At 57.9% G+C, this 13,788-nt stretch overlaps 2 protein-coding genes across 4 annotated transcripts; one reads left to right on the top strand and one right to left on the bottom strand.

Moving 5' to 3' along the window:
- The first annotated feature begins 316 nt into the window (after nucleotides 1-316).
- On the top strand, nucleotides 317-4,142 carry SMAGP (small cell adhesion glycoprotein). Of its 3 annotated transcripts, none has more exons than XM_035571072.2 (4): nucleotides 317-389; nucleotides 3,014-3,101; nucleotides 3,249-3,326; nucleotides 3,426-4,142. In XM_035571072.2, the coding sequence occupies exons 2-4, from the start codon at nucleotides 3,071-3,073 to the stop codon at nucleotides 3,596-3,598; spliced, it is 282 nt and encodes a 93-aa protein (XP_035426965.1). In that variant the 5' UTR covers nucleotides 317-389; nucleotides 3,014-3,070; the 3' UTR covers nucleotides 3,599-4,142. The 3 variants fall into 3 exon arrangements, with proteins under 3 accessions (XP_035426965.1, XP_035426962.1, XP_035426963.1); XM_035571069.2 differs by lacking the exon at nucleotides 317-389 and adding an exon at nucleotides 1,069-1,188; XM_035571070.2 differs by lacking the exon at nucleotides 317-389 and adding an exon at nucleotides 2,513-2,574.
- Nucleotides 4,143-4,151: 9 nt separating this feature from the next.
- Nucleotides 4,152-7,854, bottom strand: DAZAP2 (DAZ associated protein 2). Its single transcript, XM_050716011.1, is given in 5 exon segments — nucleotides 4,152-5,483; nucleotides 5,485-5,502; nucleotides 6,041-6,283; nucleotides 6,780-6,901; nucleotides 7,785-7,854. Coding segments are annotated over 5 exon segments (507 nt in total). The 5' UTR covers nucleotides 7,798-7,854; the 3' UTR covers nucleotides 4,152-5,372.
- Nucleotides 7,855-13,788: the final 5,934 nt, after the last annotated feature.

Genomic DNA, 13,788 nt, shown 5'->3' with positions numbered 1-13,788 from the left:
ACTCACGAGGAAGGCGTCGGGCTGGTTTCTTCACGCCAGGCTGGCTGCTCCTCTCCCCAAAATCTGCTGCCATGCAGAAAAAGAGCCCCAATTCGCCTTGAAATCCTGCGAATTGAAGCGGACCCCGCTGGCCGAGCCTCGTGCGATGCGTGGCTGCTCTGGCGCGCACCCAAAGCGCTCGCGTGGCCACGGGGCTGCTGCGGGATCCCCTCTCCCTCGCCAGCAAGGGGTTAAGCGGGGAGGAATTGCAGCCTTTATTATCAGGGCAGTGGAACTGGAAAGGTGAGGCAGGAAGGGGAAACGCCTGGGCTGTGCCCTGGCGGGGCTGCACAGGCAGCGGCGAGCGCACATGGTGCCGGCAGCCCCTCGCCCCGGCGCAGCTGGCACAGGTACGGGGAGATGTGGGGAGATTCGGGGGGGGGGGGGGGGGGCCGAGGGGTGTTTCTGCATGCGTGGGTTTGCGTAGCAAATGGGCATTCGATGAAGCACGAGGCCCTGCATCGGTGGCTGCCCCGTGGAGCTGCTGGGTGGTGGTATCTGCTGGGCCCCGCTGCAAAGGGGCCAGGCTGCCGTGCCAAAGCATCGCTGCCTGGATGGGTGCACGGCCACTGGATTCCGCTGGTGAGCGGCTTCCCCAGGAGCAAGCAGGAAGCGGAACGGCCTCAGCTCACCGCGGCGAGAGGTGAAGCTTAAACAGAGCTTAAATCAGCAGAAACCCGAGCAAAAGCCCGGCAGGGCGCTGGGAGAGCACAAGGCGCCGTTCCCAGGATGTAGCGTGGTGAGACGGAGCAGGAAACGGGGTCACCCAGCATCTTTGCTTGCCCCAGCCTCTGGCCACTGGGTTTGGGATCTGGGGGCTGCGAAGGGGGTGTCGAGCATCCCCTGCACCCGACTGCTCTCAAGCTTTTTGGGAGCTGCAGGGCGGGGAGGGCTCCGCCATGGGAACCGCTCTTGAGCAACTCGGAGGATTTGGCCAGCACGCAAGAATGAGGAAGATTCGGGTTGGGTTTTTTGGTAGCTTTTTTTTTTTTTTTTTTTTTCCCCAACTCCTGCTTTAAAAGCACATGGAGATCTGTAGGGATCTGGCACGCTGGGGAAGCTGGGTCAGCCTGGCTGTGGCACAGCACCCTGCGTGCCGCGGACACCCCGACCCCACGCCAGCTCGTGGCCGCATCCTGCCCCGCCAAGGTACCCGCCGTGCTGCGATCCCTGCCCCGTTGGGCCCCCCCATGCTGAGCACGGGGGCTCCTTCCCATGGTGCCGGTGCGGTGGGGAGGGATACGGGAGCGATGTGGGGTGGCCGGGCTCCTGCTGGGATGCAACACGGGGGGGCTTTGCTTTAATGGTTGAGCGATGATGTTTTCCTGCCGGAGTCTCTTCCCAGAGCTGAATTTTGGGTGAAATGGGGCCAGGTGCGTGCCGGCTGCTTTGGTTATAGCTCCAGCGAGCTTTACAGGGACCCATGGGCAGCACCATGTTTATACAGAAACAAAACTCTGGCCGAATGCCCCCAGGGACCCCTCTCCTCAAAGCACCCAGCTCCCTGTGCAATCAGCAGCGTTTTTTTCCTCCTTTCCTTGAAATCCCAGCAGTAGGTTCTTACAGAAATATTATCCATCCCTTACTCCAAAGCAGCCCAAGCTGCTGCTGCTCCATGGCAAGGCAGCAGCTGCCTTCGGAGGCTGTGTGCTTGCAGGTTGTCCCCATGCAAGGCAGGTTCAGCCCCAGAGATGGCTCGTTCCCAGCTCCTCCGCCCAGACATCGCTATCGGCAGAGCTTTAAAGCAAATTTCCTGGTTTAAATGCCATGCAAGCTTCTGCACTGGGCTTTGAAACTTTGTCCCACATCGCTGGGCTCAGACGGGTTTTTTTGCAACGCTGGATTGCAGCGGCGGTGCCAGCGGGACCGTCTGCTCTGCATCGCACTCGAGAAACTGGTTCTGCGCTCTGCAGCCGGTCCGCGGCTCGCCTGAGCCCGGGGCAAAGTTGTCGAGGCCGGGGCAAAGTTGCCGAGCTCGGGGTCCCAGCATCTCGGGGTCCTGGGGCCCCGTCTGCTGAGCGGGTACAGCGCGAGCACCGCTGCACGGCGCCGGGCAGGGGGCTGTGAGCCCAAATTCACCCGGCGCTGTACGCCCCGGCGGCTGGGCTCCGCTGGCGGCTGGATGCAAACCCTGCTGCTGTCAGGGCTGGTTTGCACGCTCAGGCTGAACAAGCCCCGGCCCGACAGCACTTTGAGTCACACGGGCACACGATGGGACGAGCAGGGCGAGGGCAGCTCCCGAGGGCAGCTCCTGGCGTCTCCAACCCTCACAGCATCCCCGGCCGTGCCAGGGGGCCGCATCCAGCGGCTCCCGCTTCGGGCACGCGTCCAGCGCTCGGCTCGCTCCTGGTGGTTCAATTTGCTTCTTTTTTCTGTTTTTGGTTTTTGTTTTTTTTTTTGGGTGAGATTAATTTGCTCCTGACATCTAGCGGCGTCTCTCCGCAGGGCCGCTGAGTCACTTGTGCCCGAGCGCAGGAGCCGTTGCCCCGGGCCTGCCAGCAGCAGCAGCGACCACTTATTTTGGGGGCTGCCAAGGTTGTTGCTGCGGATGGGTTTGGTGGCTGCTCGTCCCCCAGCGTGCTCAGGAGGGGGCTTTGCAGGGGCAGAGTCACGGCTGCAGCAGCTCCGGGTGTCAGATTTGCGAGGTTTTGCAAGGCTTTACAGGCAAAGGCAATTTGGCTCCGCAAAACTTAAAACTTTTGAGAGCAAATTGCCAAACCTGCAGCCCATTTCCCCAACGCACGCCTGCCGGCTGGGATGCACGGCCCCGGCACAGCTCGCTCCAACCCGCAGCAGCAATTCCTGCCCCAGCCTGCGCCTCTCTACCAGCCCGAGCAAAGCCCCTGCACTGAGCGTTTCCCGGCTGTCCAGCACCATCAGTGCTGGCTCAGCACCGAGCCCCTCACAGCAGCGGACCCGTGCTGTGCCGGCCCCTGCCCTGCACACTCACAGCTTTTCTTCCTTTTCTTGGTAGTCGTGAAGGAGCCCAGACCCTCGCCTGGAAGGAGCCGGCAGCGCCAGGGCCGATGCCATGGAAGGAGCTCAGCCCCCGCTAGCTGCAGGTAAGACCCCGGGACCCCTGTTTGCCTTTTTGCCCCAAAAGCCTCCAGGAGCCCTCGCCCGAGGCCACCGCGTGCCCCGTCCAGCTCAGAGCCGGCTCGGTACCGGCCTCGCTCACTTTCCTCTCTCCTTCCCCAACGCTGCTGCAGAAGAGCTGACAACCCCAGGGCTGAAGAAGGCGCACACCCCCCCTCTGCATGAGGACGCCAACACGGCTGTCATCGCAGGTAGGGGCTCCATGCCGCGGCCACCCCGCCGACCGGGCAGCAGCTCCGGACAGACCGCTCGGGGCTAAATCCTGCTCCTCTCCGCCTTTCCCCCGGCAGTTGTTATCACGCTGGTGTTCATCACCCTGCTGACGGTCCTGGTGGTGATCATCATCTACCTGTACAGAAACAAAGGCAGCTACCTCACCTACGAGCAGCCGGCGGCCGAGACGGACGTGTCGGTGCAGATGGAGGACGCCCCCTCCAAGGAGAAGGAAGAGTATTTCATCTGAGCCCCCGGGTGCAGCGCGCGCCCCTCTCTTGCACTCAGGTCTGACGCCATGTGGCCTAAATTTCTCAGAGTCTGGGATCTAGCTTTTTTTTCTTTTTTTTTTCCTTTTTTTTTTTCCCTTAATTTATTAAGCAAACCATAGAAGATAAAAACCAGGCGTGGCAGAGCACAGCCCCGCTCCGGCTGCTCGCACCCTGTCCTCCCTTTGGTGCTTTCTAATACAGCCCGGTGACAAATGCGTGAAGAATCGCTGTTGTTTTTTCCTTATCTCACAAAACAATTAAGTTATTCTGCTCTGGGTTTAGGGTTGGGGTAATCAGCGTGGCTAATTTCGAGGCTAAGGTGGAGAATGCTTACAAGCAGCCTGATCGATCACCCAGGTCACAAGGGGCTGCTGGCACGGGCAGTTCCTCCTTTAAATCAGCCCCCCAAAAAAAACCTGAAGGAGGAAGTTTGCAAAATAGCAGCAAAGAGGAAATAAGCGAAGAAACCCTAAGGCGTGCGACGGGCAGGAGCCAAGGGGGTTTATTTGAAGTCTAACGCAAGTCTGCCACTTTATTCAAATTTTCAAAATAGTCTTTATTCTACTTTTTTTTAGTATAAAAAAATCCACAAGTTAAGTGCACCACAGTGTATACAGAGAGATACGTAATGCTGAACTTCCATAACAGTCAGTTGGATGGTTAAACACAACATATACAGGACACAGATTTAGATTAAACTGAAACCTTGAGATAAAATATATTTGAATCTGATATTTTTCTTCATAAAACAAAACAAAAAAAGAAAAACACTGAGGATCCCTGAAATATTCTTCTTAACCCTACTAAGACTTCATTATACCCAAGTCATTTCTGAAGTATGCATTCGTAAAACAACTGATTAACCAAGCTAATTTGTGTGTTGATTGACAGTTGCTACACACCCTTGTGCAGATGGTAACCAGCCTCTCTGTTTGAACAACAGCCTTAAGGAGTTGTGGTGTCAGGACACCAGGTTGAGTTCAAAAAAAAAAAGAAAAAGAGTTGGTTTATTAAGCATAGTCCTAAAAGCCTAGTTAGCATTTAATGAAATGTTCAAACATGAGTTGCATTGTGTTTCTGGCACCAAAGCATGGCTTTGATTAGATCTAATGTGCAAAGAAATCCAAGATTACTTGGAGTGTATAAAAGAAATCCCATGACACACGCCAGCTGCATACCTTCCTAGAGGGGAGCGAAGGGCGACTGCGAGCACAGGGTGCTTCGAGGGATCCGCTCTAGAGTGAGGTCAGGAAGGAAGAAGCGCCGAGGTGCCCCTGGTACTGGGAGGTGAAGGTTGCCTCGCTTCCTACCCAGCACCTTTGCTTCTCTGGAGGGGAAACCCCAACGTCTGCGGGGCTCGGTCAGCACGAACGCGAGGGGAAGGGGTCGCGCCCCGCCACCAGCTCGGCTCCCTCGCCCTCCCCAAAGCAGCCGATTAATAAAGCCCAGCGACAGCGCTGCGGTGTCACCCCAGCGAAACGCGAGGGAGAGGCAGGGCTGCTCAGCCCGCGTTCGTTTGGGGAATCCGTCTCCCCTCCCCATCCAGCAGAGGCCCCGCTCTCGGCGCAGGGGCTCCTCGCTTTGCTTTCCGCCGCGCCAAGCCAGGAAGAGACCTCGCAGCGGTGTGTCTGATCTGCAACCTCGGGTTAATATGGACTAAAGCAGTTACATCGTGAGAAGTGCTGACGGTATGTGATGTCTTTCCTTACGCAAATGTAGCCCCCCCCCCTCTCCCCCCGGCCCCTTCCTTCTTCACCAGATAGTGTAGCCGCCGTCTGAGCCTCCCAGGAAGAAGTTCCCCTTCCGCTGCGTCACCAAGACGTTGGCTCCCTGCATGACGGCCAGCTGGGCGGCGTTGGGGGGGACAGCCAGGAGGGGGGGGCTGCAAAAGAGAGAAAGGACGGTGGCTGGAGGAGCGCTGCAGCTCCTCCTGGCACCCATCCACCTGGGATCGCGGGCTCCCGGCACCTGCTGCTGGCTGCCAGGCGGGGATCGAGGCCAGGGTGGGAAACGCTCGGCTTCCACGCCCTGCCCTCTGCTTTTGGGAGGTTTTTTGTGCGTGCAGAGGAGCAAAACCCTGGCGTGGCCGCGAGTCTGAGGAGCTCCAGGGCAGCAGGGAGCGAGGGCGAGCTGCAGCCAGGTCACCCAGCAGCCCTGCTGCTGCCTTGCCTCCCTCCGGGGCATGTTACAGTGTGGCCCCCGGGCTGACCTGGGGTCTGCGAGCAGACAGAGCCCCGGAGCCACACGTCGGCTGCTCTCAGCCGAGCTCAGAGAGAGCAAAACCCTCCGCACGAAGGCAGGAGCCTCCTTCTCTCCCAACCAACGCGACAAATTCGCTTTGCTCACAGAACCAGGCTCGTCTCCCCCGCGCACCCCCACGACCGAAGCGCGCGACGCCTTGAGGAGCTGGCTGTACTCACAGGGATGCTGGCTGTTCCGCCGGCCCCAAACCTGGCTCCAGCATCAAAGCCGCCTTCGACGAGGACCGTGGAGCCTGGGGGATACACGGGGCCCACGGGGTAATAGGCCATGGGGACGGAGGAGCCGATGGGACCCACGGCCACGGACTGGGCCACGGGCAGGAAGACCGAAGTGCCCGGGTACGCCGCGGACATGGTGGGGACGGTGGCGGCCCCCAGAGGCACGAAGCTGGGACGGTAAAGCTGAAAAAAAAAAAAAAAAAAAAAAAAAAGCCACGCAGGCAGGTTTAGAGCTTTATTACTCCCCACACCCACCTGCTTACTCAAAACAAGCCCTGAGCTAGACTTTCACCCTCCTGCCTGCCCAGGGGAGCGCTCTGCCCCGGGCGTTTAGTTGTGTGTGTTGGGGCTGGGGGGGGGGGGGCAATTTCCCGCTGCTGCTGCTCGGGGAGAGATCCCCCACAGCCCCCAAGAGTCCACCCAGGACATTGCCACAGACGGATTTTTGGCTGGGGGCTCGCTGGGGATCCCCTTAGCTCAAAGGGAAGCTCCGAGCAACGCCCGTGCCTTGGATTCACGTCGATTTGGGGCCCAGGGATAGGAGCAGCAAACCAGCCCTCCAGATTAAAAATAATTATAATAATAATAATTAATAATAATAATAATAATCAGTGACACGTTTAGCCAGGGATTCCTTTTCTTTAGGAGAAGCAAACCCCACGAGCAGCCCCCCACCTACCTCGGAGTACGCAGGCGGCGCGTCCGTGTAGGGCGGCGGCTGGGGCAGCGGCAGGGCCTGCGGGTACACGGGGGGGTTGGCGGGGGGCTGCACCGGGTAGGCGGGCTGGGGGGGGTACTGCCCTGCGGGGAAAAAACGGCAATTCGCCGCGAGTCAGAAACACGAGAATTCACCCCAAAACGGAAACGCGCGGCGGAGCGGCACCGGGGGACACCGGGACCCCCCCGGGGGACACCGGGACCCCCCCCCCCGGGGGGAGCAGCGGCGGCCGTGACCCCTCCCCCCGCCAGCACCACCCTCCCGGGGGTCCTCGGGGCTGCCCGGGGGGGGTCCCAGGGTCATGGGGGGGGGCAGGATGCGGTTCCCCCCCCGGAGCCCCCCCCCCCGCTCTCCCCCGGCCCCTTTTATCTTTGGGGGGGGGGGGGCTCAGCGGCCCCCGCCGCCGTCCCCCGGTTCCCCAAATCACCCGGGAGGGTCCCCGTGCCCCCCCCATGACGTCACCCCGAACCCCCGCTTGCCCACCCCCCCCGCGAAGCGGGTCCCCCCTGACGTCACCCGGGGAGGTCCCCAACGTCACCAGAGCGGGTCCCCAGTCCCTGCCCCCCCCGGCCTGCGGGGTCCCCCCCCCGCCCCAGTGACCCCCCCCTGCTCGAGGGCCCCCCCCGTTACCTCACCCGGCCCTCGTGACGTCATGCGGGGGATCCACTGACGTCACCCGAAGGCTCCCCCCCCCCCCAGCGCTTAACGCCCCCCCGCCCCTTACGTCACCGGGCTTCCCCCCACACACCGTCCGGCACACAAAGGGTTAACGGCCCGGCCGAGCCGAGCGGCGCCATGGCAACCGCGAGCCCGCCCCCCCGCCCGCCCCGCTCCCATTGGTCCGCTCGGCCCCGGCCCGGCCGCGCGGTCACGCGCTGCGGCGAGGCCCTTAAAGGCGCCGCGTCCCCGGGTAGGGGTGGCGCCAGGCGGGGCGGGGGGGGGGTCGCGGCGCGGCCCGGTCCTTGCCTTTGCCGTTCATGGCGGCGGCGGCGGCGGCGGCCCGGTCCCGCTGTGCCCGCGCCGCGCGCGCTCCCGCCTGCCTGTCACTGCGGCCCGCGGGGGCGCGGGGGGGGGGGCGGGGGCAGGAAGCGGCCGCTCCACGCCCGCAGCTGCGTCACCGCGCGCGGGGGCGGGGCCGAGCGCTCTTAAAGGGGCCGCTCCCCCCCTTTTACCCCCTGACCTTTTGGGGCGGGGGGGGGCGTCAGGCAGGGCCTGGGGGGGGACGGGGGGGGTGTCCTGAGGCTGAGGGAGGGGAACTGAGGTATGGGGGGGGCTGTGGGTAGATTCCAGGGGTAAAAAGGGGGCCTGGAGAGGCAGGGCCTGAGGGTGAGGGGGGGTCTTGTACTGCCCGGGAGTGATTTGGGGGGGGGGCACCGTGTGTAGCCCATTTGTTTGTATGGGGGTCACCCAGCATGGCCCAGGGGCGTTGGGGTGGGGGGGGTCACCCTGTATGGCCCGGGGTGACTTGGGGGGCGGGGGGGTCATCCTGTATGGACCAGGGGTGATTTGAGGTGGGGTCACCCTGTATAGCCCAGGGTGATATGGGGGGGGTCACCCTGTATGGGTATGGCCTGAGGTGATTTGGGGGGGGGGGGGGAGTCACCCTATATGGCCCAGGGGGCGATTTGGGGGGGTATAACCCTGCATAGCCTGGGGTGATTTGGGGGGGGTCAGACCAGGCCTTTCCCCAGGCCAGGGACCAAGGAAATGGGGGGGGTCCAAGCAGAGCCCTTGGTGCTCCCCCTGCTTCCCCCCAAATCGCACCCCCAGAAGCCGCCTCTGAGCTCCCGCTTAAAAGACTGGGAATGGCCGCTGACCTCCAAACATCGTTAAGCTTAATTAAGCCTCAAGGACTGCGTGAGGCATCAGCAGGGAGAGCAGCTCATTAGCGTGACTAGCGCTCGCTTGGCTCCTGAGGCCTCCAGGTTGTGTGGGCTCTTCTGCGCCGTGTCCGTGGGGGGGCAGGACAGGCCCCGGGCCTTTCCCCAGGCCCCCCTCAGGGCCCCGTTTTCTGCCTCCAGAAGCCCGCAGCTGCCCCAGATCCCCCAGTGCCTTGTGGAAATGACACCTCTTTGGTCTAAGTTTGGTCTAAGCACTCTTTTTGCCTCGAATCCCAAAAATGGGCAGTCCCCGGTCTCCGCGTTTGCCCTGGTGATCTATCGCCTGAATAAACTTCAGTGATCTAACCCGAAGAGGCTGTCCCAAAATGTGTCCCAAAAGACACAGCGATGTTTAGGAGCATCACCCAAGTGCTGCAGGTGCTCCCGGTGTCCCGGCCTCCCCACCGATACTTTCCACAGCCATGCGGAGGTGTCCGGGCCTTCAAACACCATTCAGTCCCATTTATTTAATACCAGCCCCATTCAACAAAGCCCCGGCATCTGCCTCTGATCCAAAACTGGGTTAGAGAACGAGGGTGAGGTTTCCTGTAACAACACTTAACAAATTTGGTGGGAGTTTAGGGCTAACTGCCACTCCAAAAATCTGTTGGAAGTAATAAACTGCTGAAGATCCAGGAGTAGAAGGTTCAGCCAGGGGTCTGGAGCTGTGCTTAGATAAGGTATGGTGCAGAGTCTGTGTGTCAAGTCTTCCTTTTTAAAAATAAATAAATATATATATAGTAATGCGTATGGGTGGCAATGAAAGAACACAATAAAGAAAGCCAGTCTCCCTTTCTTTTGTGATTTTGATGAACTTTCTGGCTGCATTTTGCCCAGCGTTTGAAGGCACAGCCCTCTTTTTCAAGCTCATTTCCAGGCATCTCAATCAACAATATCATTGTTCTCTCCCAATTTAAGCGAACTTCTCATGAATAATGTACTGGGTGCCTGATGAATATGCAAGCTGGCTGGTGTGCCTGGGAGGGCTTCATAAATAATTCATGCCTGGAAAATGTTCTTCACCTTGTAACTGTACAGGAACTGTAAAAAAATATTTACCCTTTAAAGTGGGAGAGAAGATGGCTTGGAACTTGCCCATGGAAATGCAGAGCGAGGGGGGTGAAAGCAAGGGAAGGGGAAGGAGCTGCACTGGGAAGGTGATTTCTGAGGGACGGAGCCCTGATGTTTTCTCTCCGAACCCAACCCTGCAAAGCCCTGGAACCTGCTGGAGCGGCCGGGGGTTCAGGCCGTTCAGCAGCTCCTGATTTATTCCAAGAAACGTGCCTTCTTCCGCTCCTCTGATACCGTTATAAAGAAAACTTCTTTGCAGAGGACAAGTGGAAATGCTCTGCGAGGTGTGAAAGACAAGGAGAAAACATTTCCAGCCAGCAGAGCCAGGCTCTTCCAAAAGCAGCTGCCTTCAAACGCCCTGGGATTGTTTCATTTGTATTTTTATCACCCGTTGCCTTCTTTAAGGGTCTCTTGTGACTCCAAGAGGAAAACTCCCGTGAAAGCCCAAAGCTGTGTAAAATCGGCTCGTGGTGCCTCGTGCTGCGCAGCCCCGGGATGGAAACCTGGAGGAGGTTTCGGGATGCCTGGCCGCGGACTTTGCTTCCCACACCGGGCACAGCTGGAGGGCGAAGGGGCTGCTGCAGATAACACGAACGAGATAACGCCCAGATGCTCAGCTCTGGGATCCCGGCGAGCAGAGGCCTGGGCTGGGAGTCCTTATTTACACAACACGGGGTTATTTAACCGCTATTAAAAGCAGAGCTGGCTGGGGTAACGACTGCTGTTTTGTTACTTAAAGCGTAAAAATTCTGCTGTTGATATCTGTGGCCTTAAAATCAGAGCTGTGTTTGTGAAACTTTGCTCATGTGAGTAATTGGGGGCAAAAAGTACTTTGAGACAGTGGACATGCTATGGGTGTAGGCCTGTAGTTAATTATATAAAAACAATGAATAATCGGTTGTTAATTATTTAATGACATCTTCCACCTGGAGAAAATCATGCCCTTCCTCCCCACACCACTGAAATCGAGGGGATTTGTACTTGGATTTGCCAGGACTGCATTGCGTCCAACACAACAAAGTGGCCTGAAAAAAAAAAAACAACATGGAAATTTTAGAGCCTATTTCCAGCTCTAAGGAGAAAAACAGGGCAGAGGCTGGATCTATCGGAGTACCAAAGAAATCGAGTGCTTAACTCAGGTGTGCGGAAGGTTTGGGAGCACCTGGAGTCGCTTTGCAGTGCGGAGGCCAAAATAAAATCTGGCTCCCTTTTTCCTGCGCTCCCAGTCATTAAGTTCTTGGAACATCTGGAATAGGCTGGTTTGTGGTATACACGTCCCTGGCAGGGCTGGAAACCTTTCTGTAGCAAATTGGATGTGCCAGAAGCAGGATGGTCAGGTGCAAACCCTTCTCTGACCCATTGCTGTGTGTGATGGGAGCAGCGAAAGAAGCGTGGGCAAGAGAGCTGCGATATTAATTTGGTTACCTACCAAGAGTTCTCGTCGGCAGAGCGAGCTCTGGAACAAAGGACACATTCTTGCAGTCAGCATTTTAGTTTTGCCAGCTCTTCCTGTCAGTTAATTAAAATCCACCCCCCTCTCCAAACAGGCTATTTTCCTGAGGAAAAAAAAGCTTTTCAGCACTCATAAAATCAATTCCTCTTCAAGAAAAATTAAAAATGCAACGTGCACCCTGTTCCCCATATGCATTATATTAAGCAGTATGCCAATGTATGTAAATGAGCCTGCAATTCAACTAGATGGAGGTATTTAAATATTCATAATCACAGCACAGCATATGCAAACCAGGCTCTCAGCAGAATTGCGCTGCAGTCTCAAATAGCAGCTGTATGCAAGCGAAGATGCTTTAACATATCCAGTTCGGTTATTAACGAAAATGTGGCCGGTGCTGGCTGCCTGTTGTCAGTATTTGTGCCTGGGCGCGAGCCTCGGCCAGGCGTTGAGCACCTGTTTAATTCTTGTTGAATGTGAGCATGCGGCGTGAGCCCCCGGCCCCCCTCGCCGTGCGCTGAGCTCCTCCAATTTGTTGCTAACCGGCACGAAATATTGCCACGGTGTGTTGCAAGATGAGGCTAGTCGAGGGTAGGTTGCATTAATTCAGGAAACCTTTCTGTACACCCAGGAAGGCACGTGGGAGAGAATTTTAGCCTGGGAAGAACCACCCGTGGCATTTACGCTTTTTTTTTTAAACAAGAATGCCTATTACAATTTTCAAATACTTTTTTTTTTTTTTTTTTTTGCATTCATGGGATGATCAGAAGTTCATTTTGGAAAAAAGTTATGAAAATCTTATGATGGACTGGAAAAAGTGTTAAAAGACAAAGTTATAAACCAGTGCATTGGCTTTTTCTGCAAGGACAGACAAAAGGCGTAATTCTTTCAGCTAACACAGATGTGAAAGAAAAATAATTCAGCTTTGTCAAGCCGTGCTCATTTTTAAGAGGCACCAATAACTGAGATGCTAAGTTGGAGATTTTGTCTTTGTTTTCCTCCTTTTTTCCTGCCAGGAAGTAAGAAGAAAGTTGCAATTTAAAAAATTGTAAAAGACACGACATGCAAGAGAATACACTTCGCTGCCTTTCTTTTTAATGATTCCAAACAGGCTGTAATTGGTCCGTAAGTTGGCTTGAAAAGCCGCAGAATTGCACCTGTGCTTCTAACGAGCTTTGCAATTATAGAAATAGTTTTCTTCCTTCTTTTAATTGCGTGGTGACAGGGTTCGCGTTGCACCTGAGTTCCCTTTGTGCGCCTTTCCTCGCTCCTTCTCCCGGCGTCCCCGACGCCCAGGTGCCCCCGAGCTGGCGGAGGGGCCTGGGGACCGGCACGGCTTTGGGGCACGTCACACGGCTCCGCACGGCCGTGCCCAGAGCCGAGAACTGCCGGTAGGATCCAAGAGCCTCCGGTAGTGTTGTTCCCGGTCCACCAGCGGGCAGGAATCCAGCAGCGACCGCGGCACAGGGCGCTGGCACCGACCCCGTGGCCCATGCCCCTGCGCTACGTGGCCGGTGGGTGCGAGCAGCCACGAGCATCCTCGCTTCTGGGACCCCGTGGATCCCCTTCGGGCAAAACCTTCGAGAGCAGCCTCCCAAGGCTCCGAGCGCGTACCCCGAAGCCCCCAGACTCCCCCGAGCCCCAGGGAGGGCAGGGAGGGGAGGCTCTGCGGCGGGGAGCGCGATGCCGGCCGGCTGCGAGAGCCGAGTCTGGCTCGGAGCTCAGCCTCCTGCATATTACGCCGGGAGGCTGGATCTGAGGCTAATGCTATGCCGGGAACATGGAGCCTCTTGAATTATTACTGGGGCTTCCCCGGGCCAAGGCAGGCGCTGCTCCTGCCCGGGCCTCCAGCTCCCTCCTCGTCAGCCTCGGCGAGGATTTTTGGGGTGGTTTTGGAGCAAAGCCCTGAGCCCCGTAGAGGGTTTGGCCCTGGGGCTTCATCCCAAGTCGCAGCCCCAAAAAGAAAGTGGCTAACGGGGGGCACGGGGAGCGGATCGAACCCTTTGTGCTGCCCCGGGGAGCTGCGCGTTAATGTGACGATTAACGCATTAATTTATGGTGATCAAATGCTGCATTAGGGTTACGATGAGCCGGCTCGGAGCCGGAGGGATTGAGGGGTGGTGCAGAGCTGGGGGGCTCCCCTCAACACCCCCCCCAGTGCACCGGGGACACGGCTGCTGGGGGGTTGCAAAGCATGACCCCAAAGCATGGGGGTTGCTGCTGGGAGTGGGGTCGGGGGGCTCTGGTGTTGGGGAGAGGCAGGGATTTAATGGGGCTGGAGAGTCTGGGATTGGGGGTAGCTCTTAATTTGGGGGTCTCAGGGCTCAGGAAGGGGGCTCTGTTTTGGGGGAGCTCTCACTTTGGAGGTCTCGGGGCTGAGGAGGGGGCTCTGTTTTGGGGAAGCTCTGACTTTGGGGGTCTCAGGGCTGAAGGGGGGGGGGCTCCGTGCGCCCCCGGCGGCGGCGAGCAGCGTGGCAGCCCGGGGATGCGGCAAAGGCCTGCGCATAAATTATGTTCATGACGCAGCAGCTAAAAAATCCCACCGAGGGAAAGAAAAAAATGAAAAAAA

The sequence above is a fragment of the Cygnus atratus genome, chromosome 29 (assembly GCF_013377495.2).
Source record: "Cygnus atratus isolate AKBS03 ecotype Queensland, Australia chromosome 29, CAtr_DNAZoo_HiC_assembly, whole genome shotgun sequence".
Classification (NCBI taxonomy): Eukaryota; Metazoa; Chordata; class Aves; order Anseriformes; family Anatidae; genus Cygnus; species Cygnus atratus.
The sequence above is the reverse complement of the archived record's forward strand: the minus strand, read 5'-3'. Positions and strand labels throughout refer to the sequence as shown.

Bases quoted from the DNA above. Each gene is read 5' to 3' on its own strand.
- SMAGP (XM_035571072.2), top strand. From the start codon at position 3,071: ATGGAAGGAGCTCAGCCCCCGCTAGCTGCAG. The intron at 3,102-3,248 runs GTAAGACCCCGG...ACGCTGCTGCAG, and splicing joins TCAGCCCCCGCTAGCTGCAG to AAGAGCTGACAACCCCAGGG. The intron at 3,327-3,425 runs GTAGGGGCTCCA...TTCCCCCGGCAG, and splicing joins CAACACGGCTGTCATCGCAG to TTGTTATCACGCTGGTGTTC.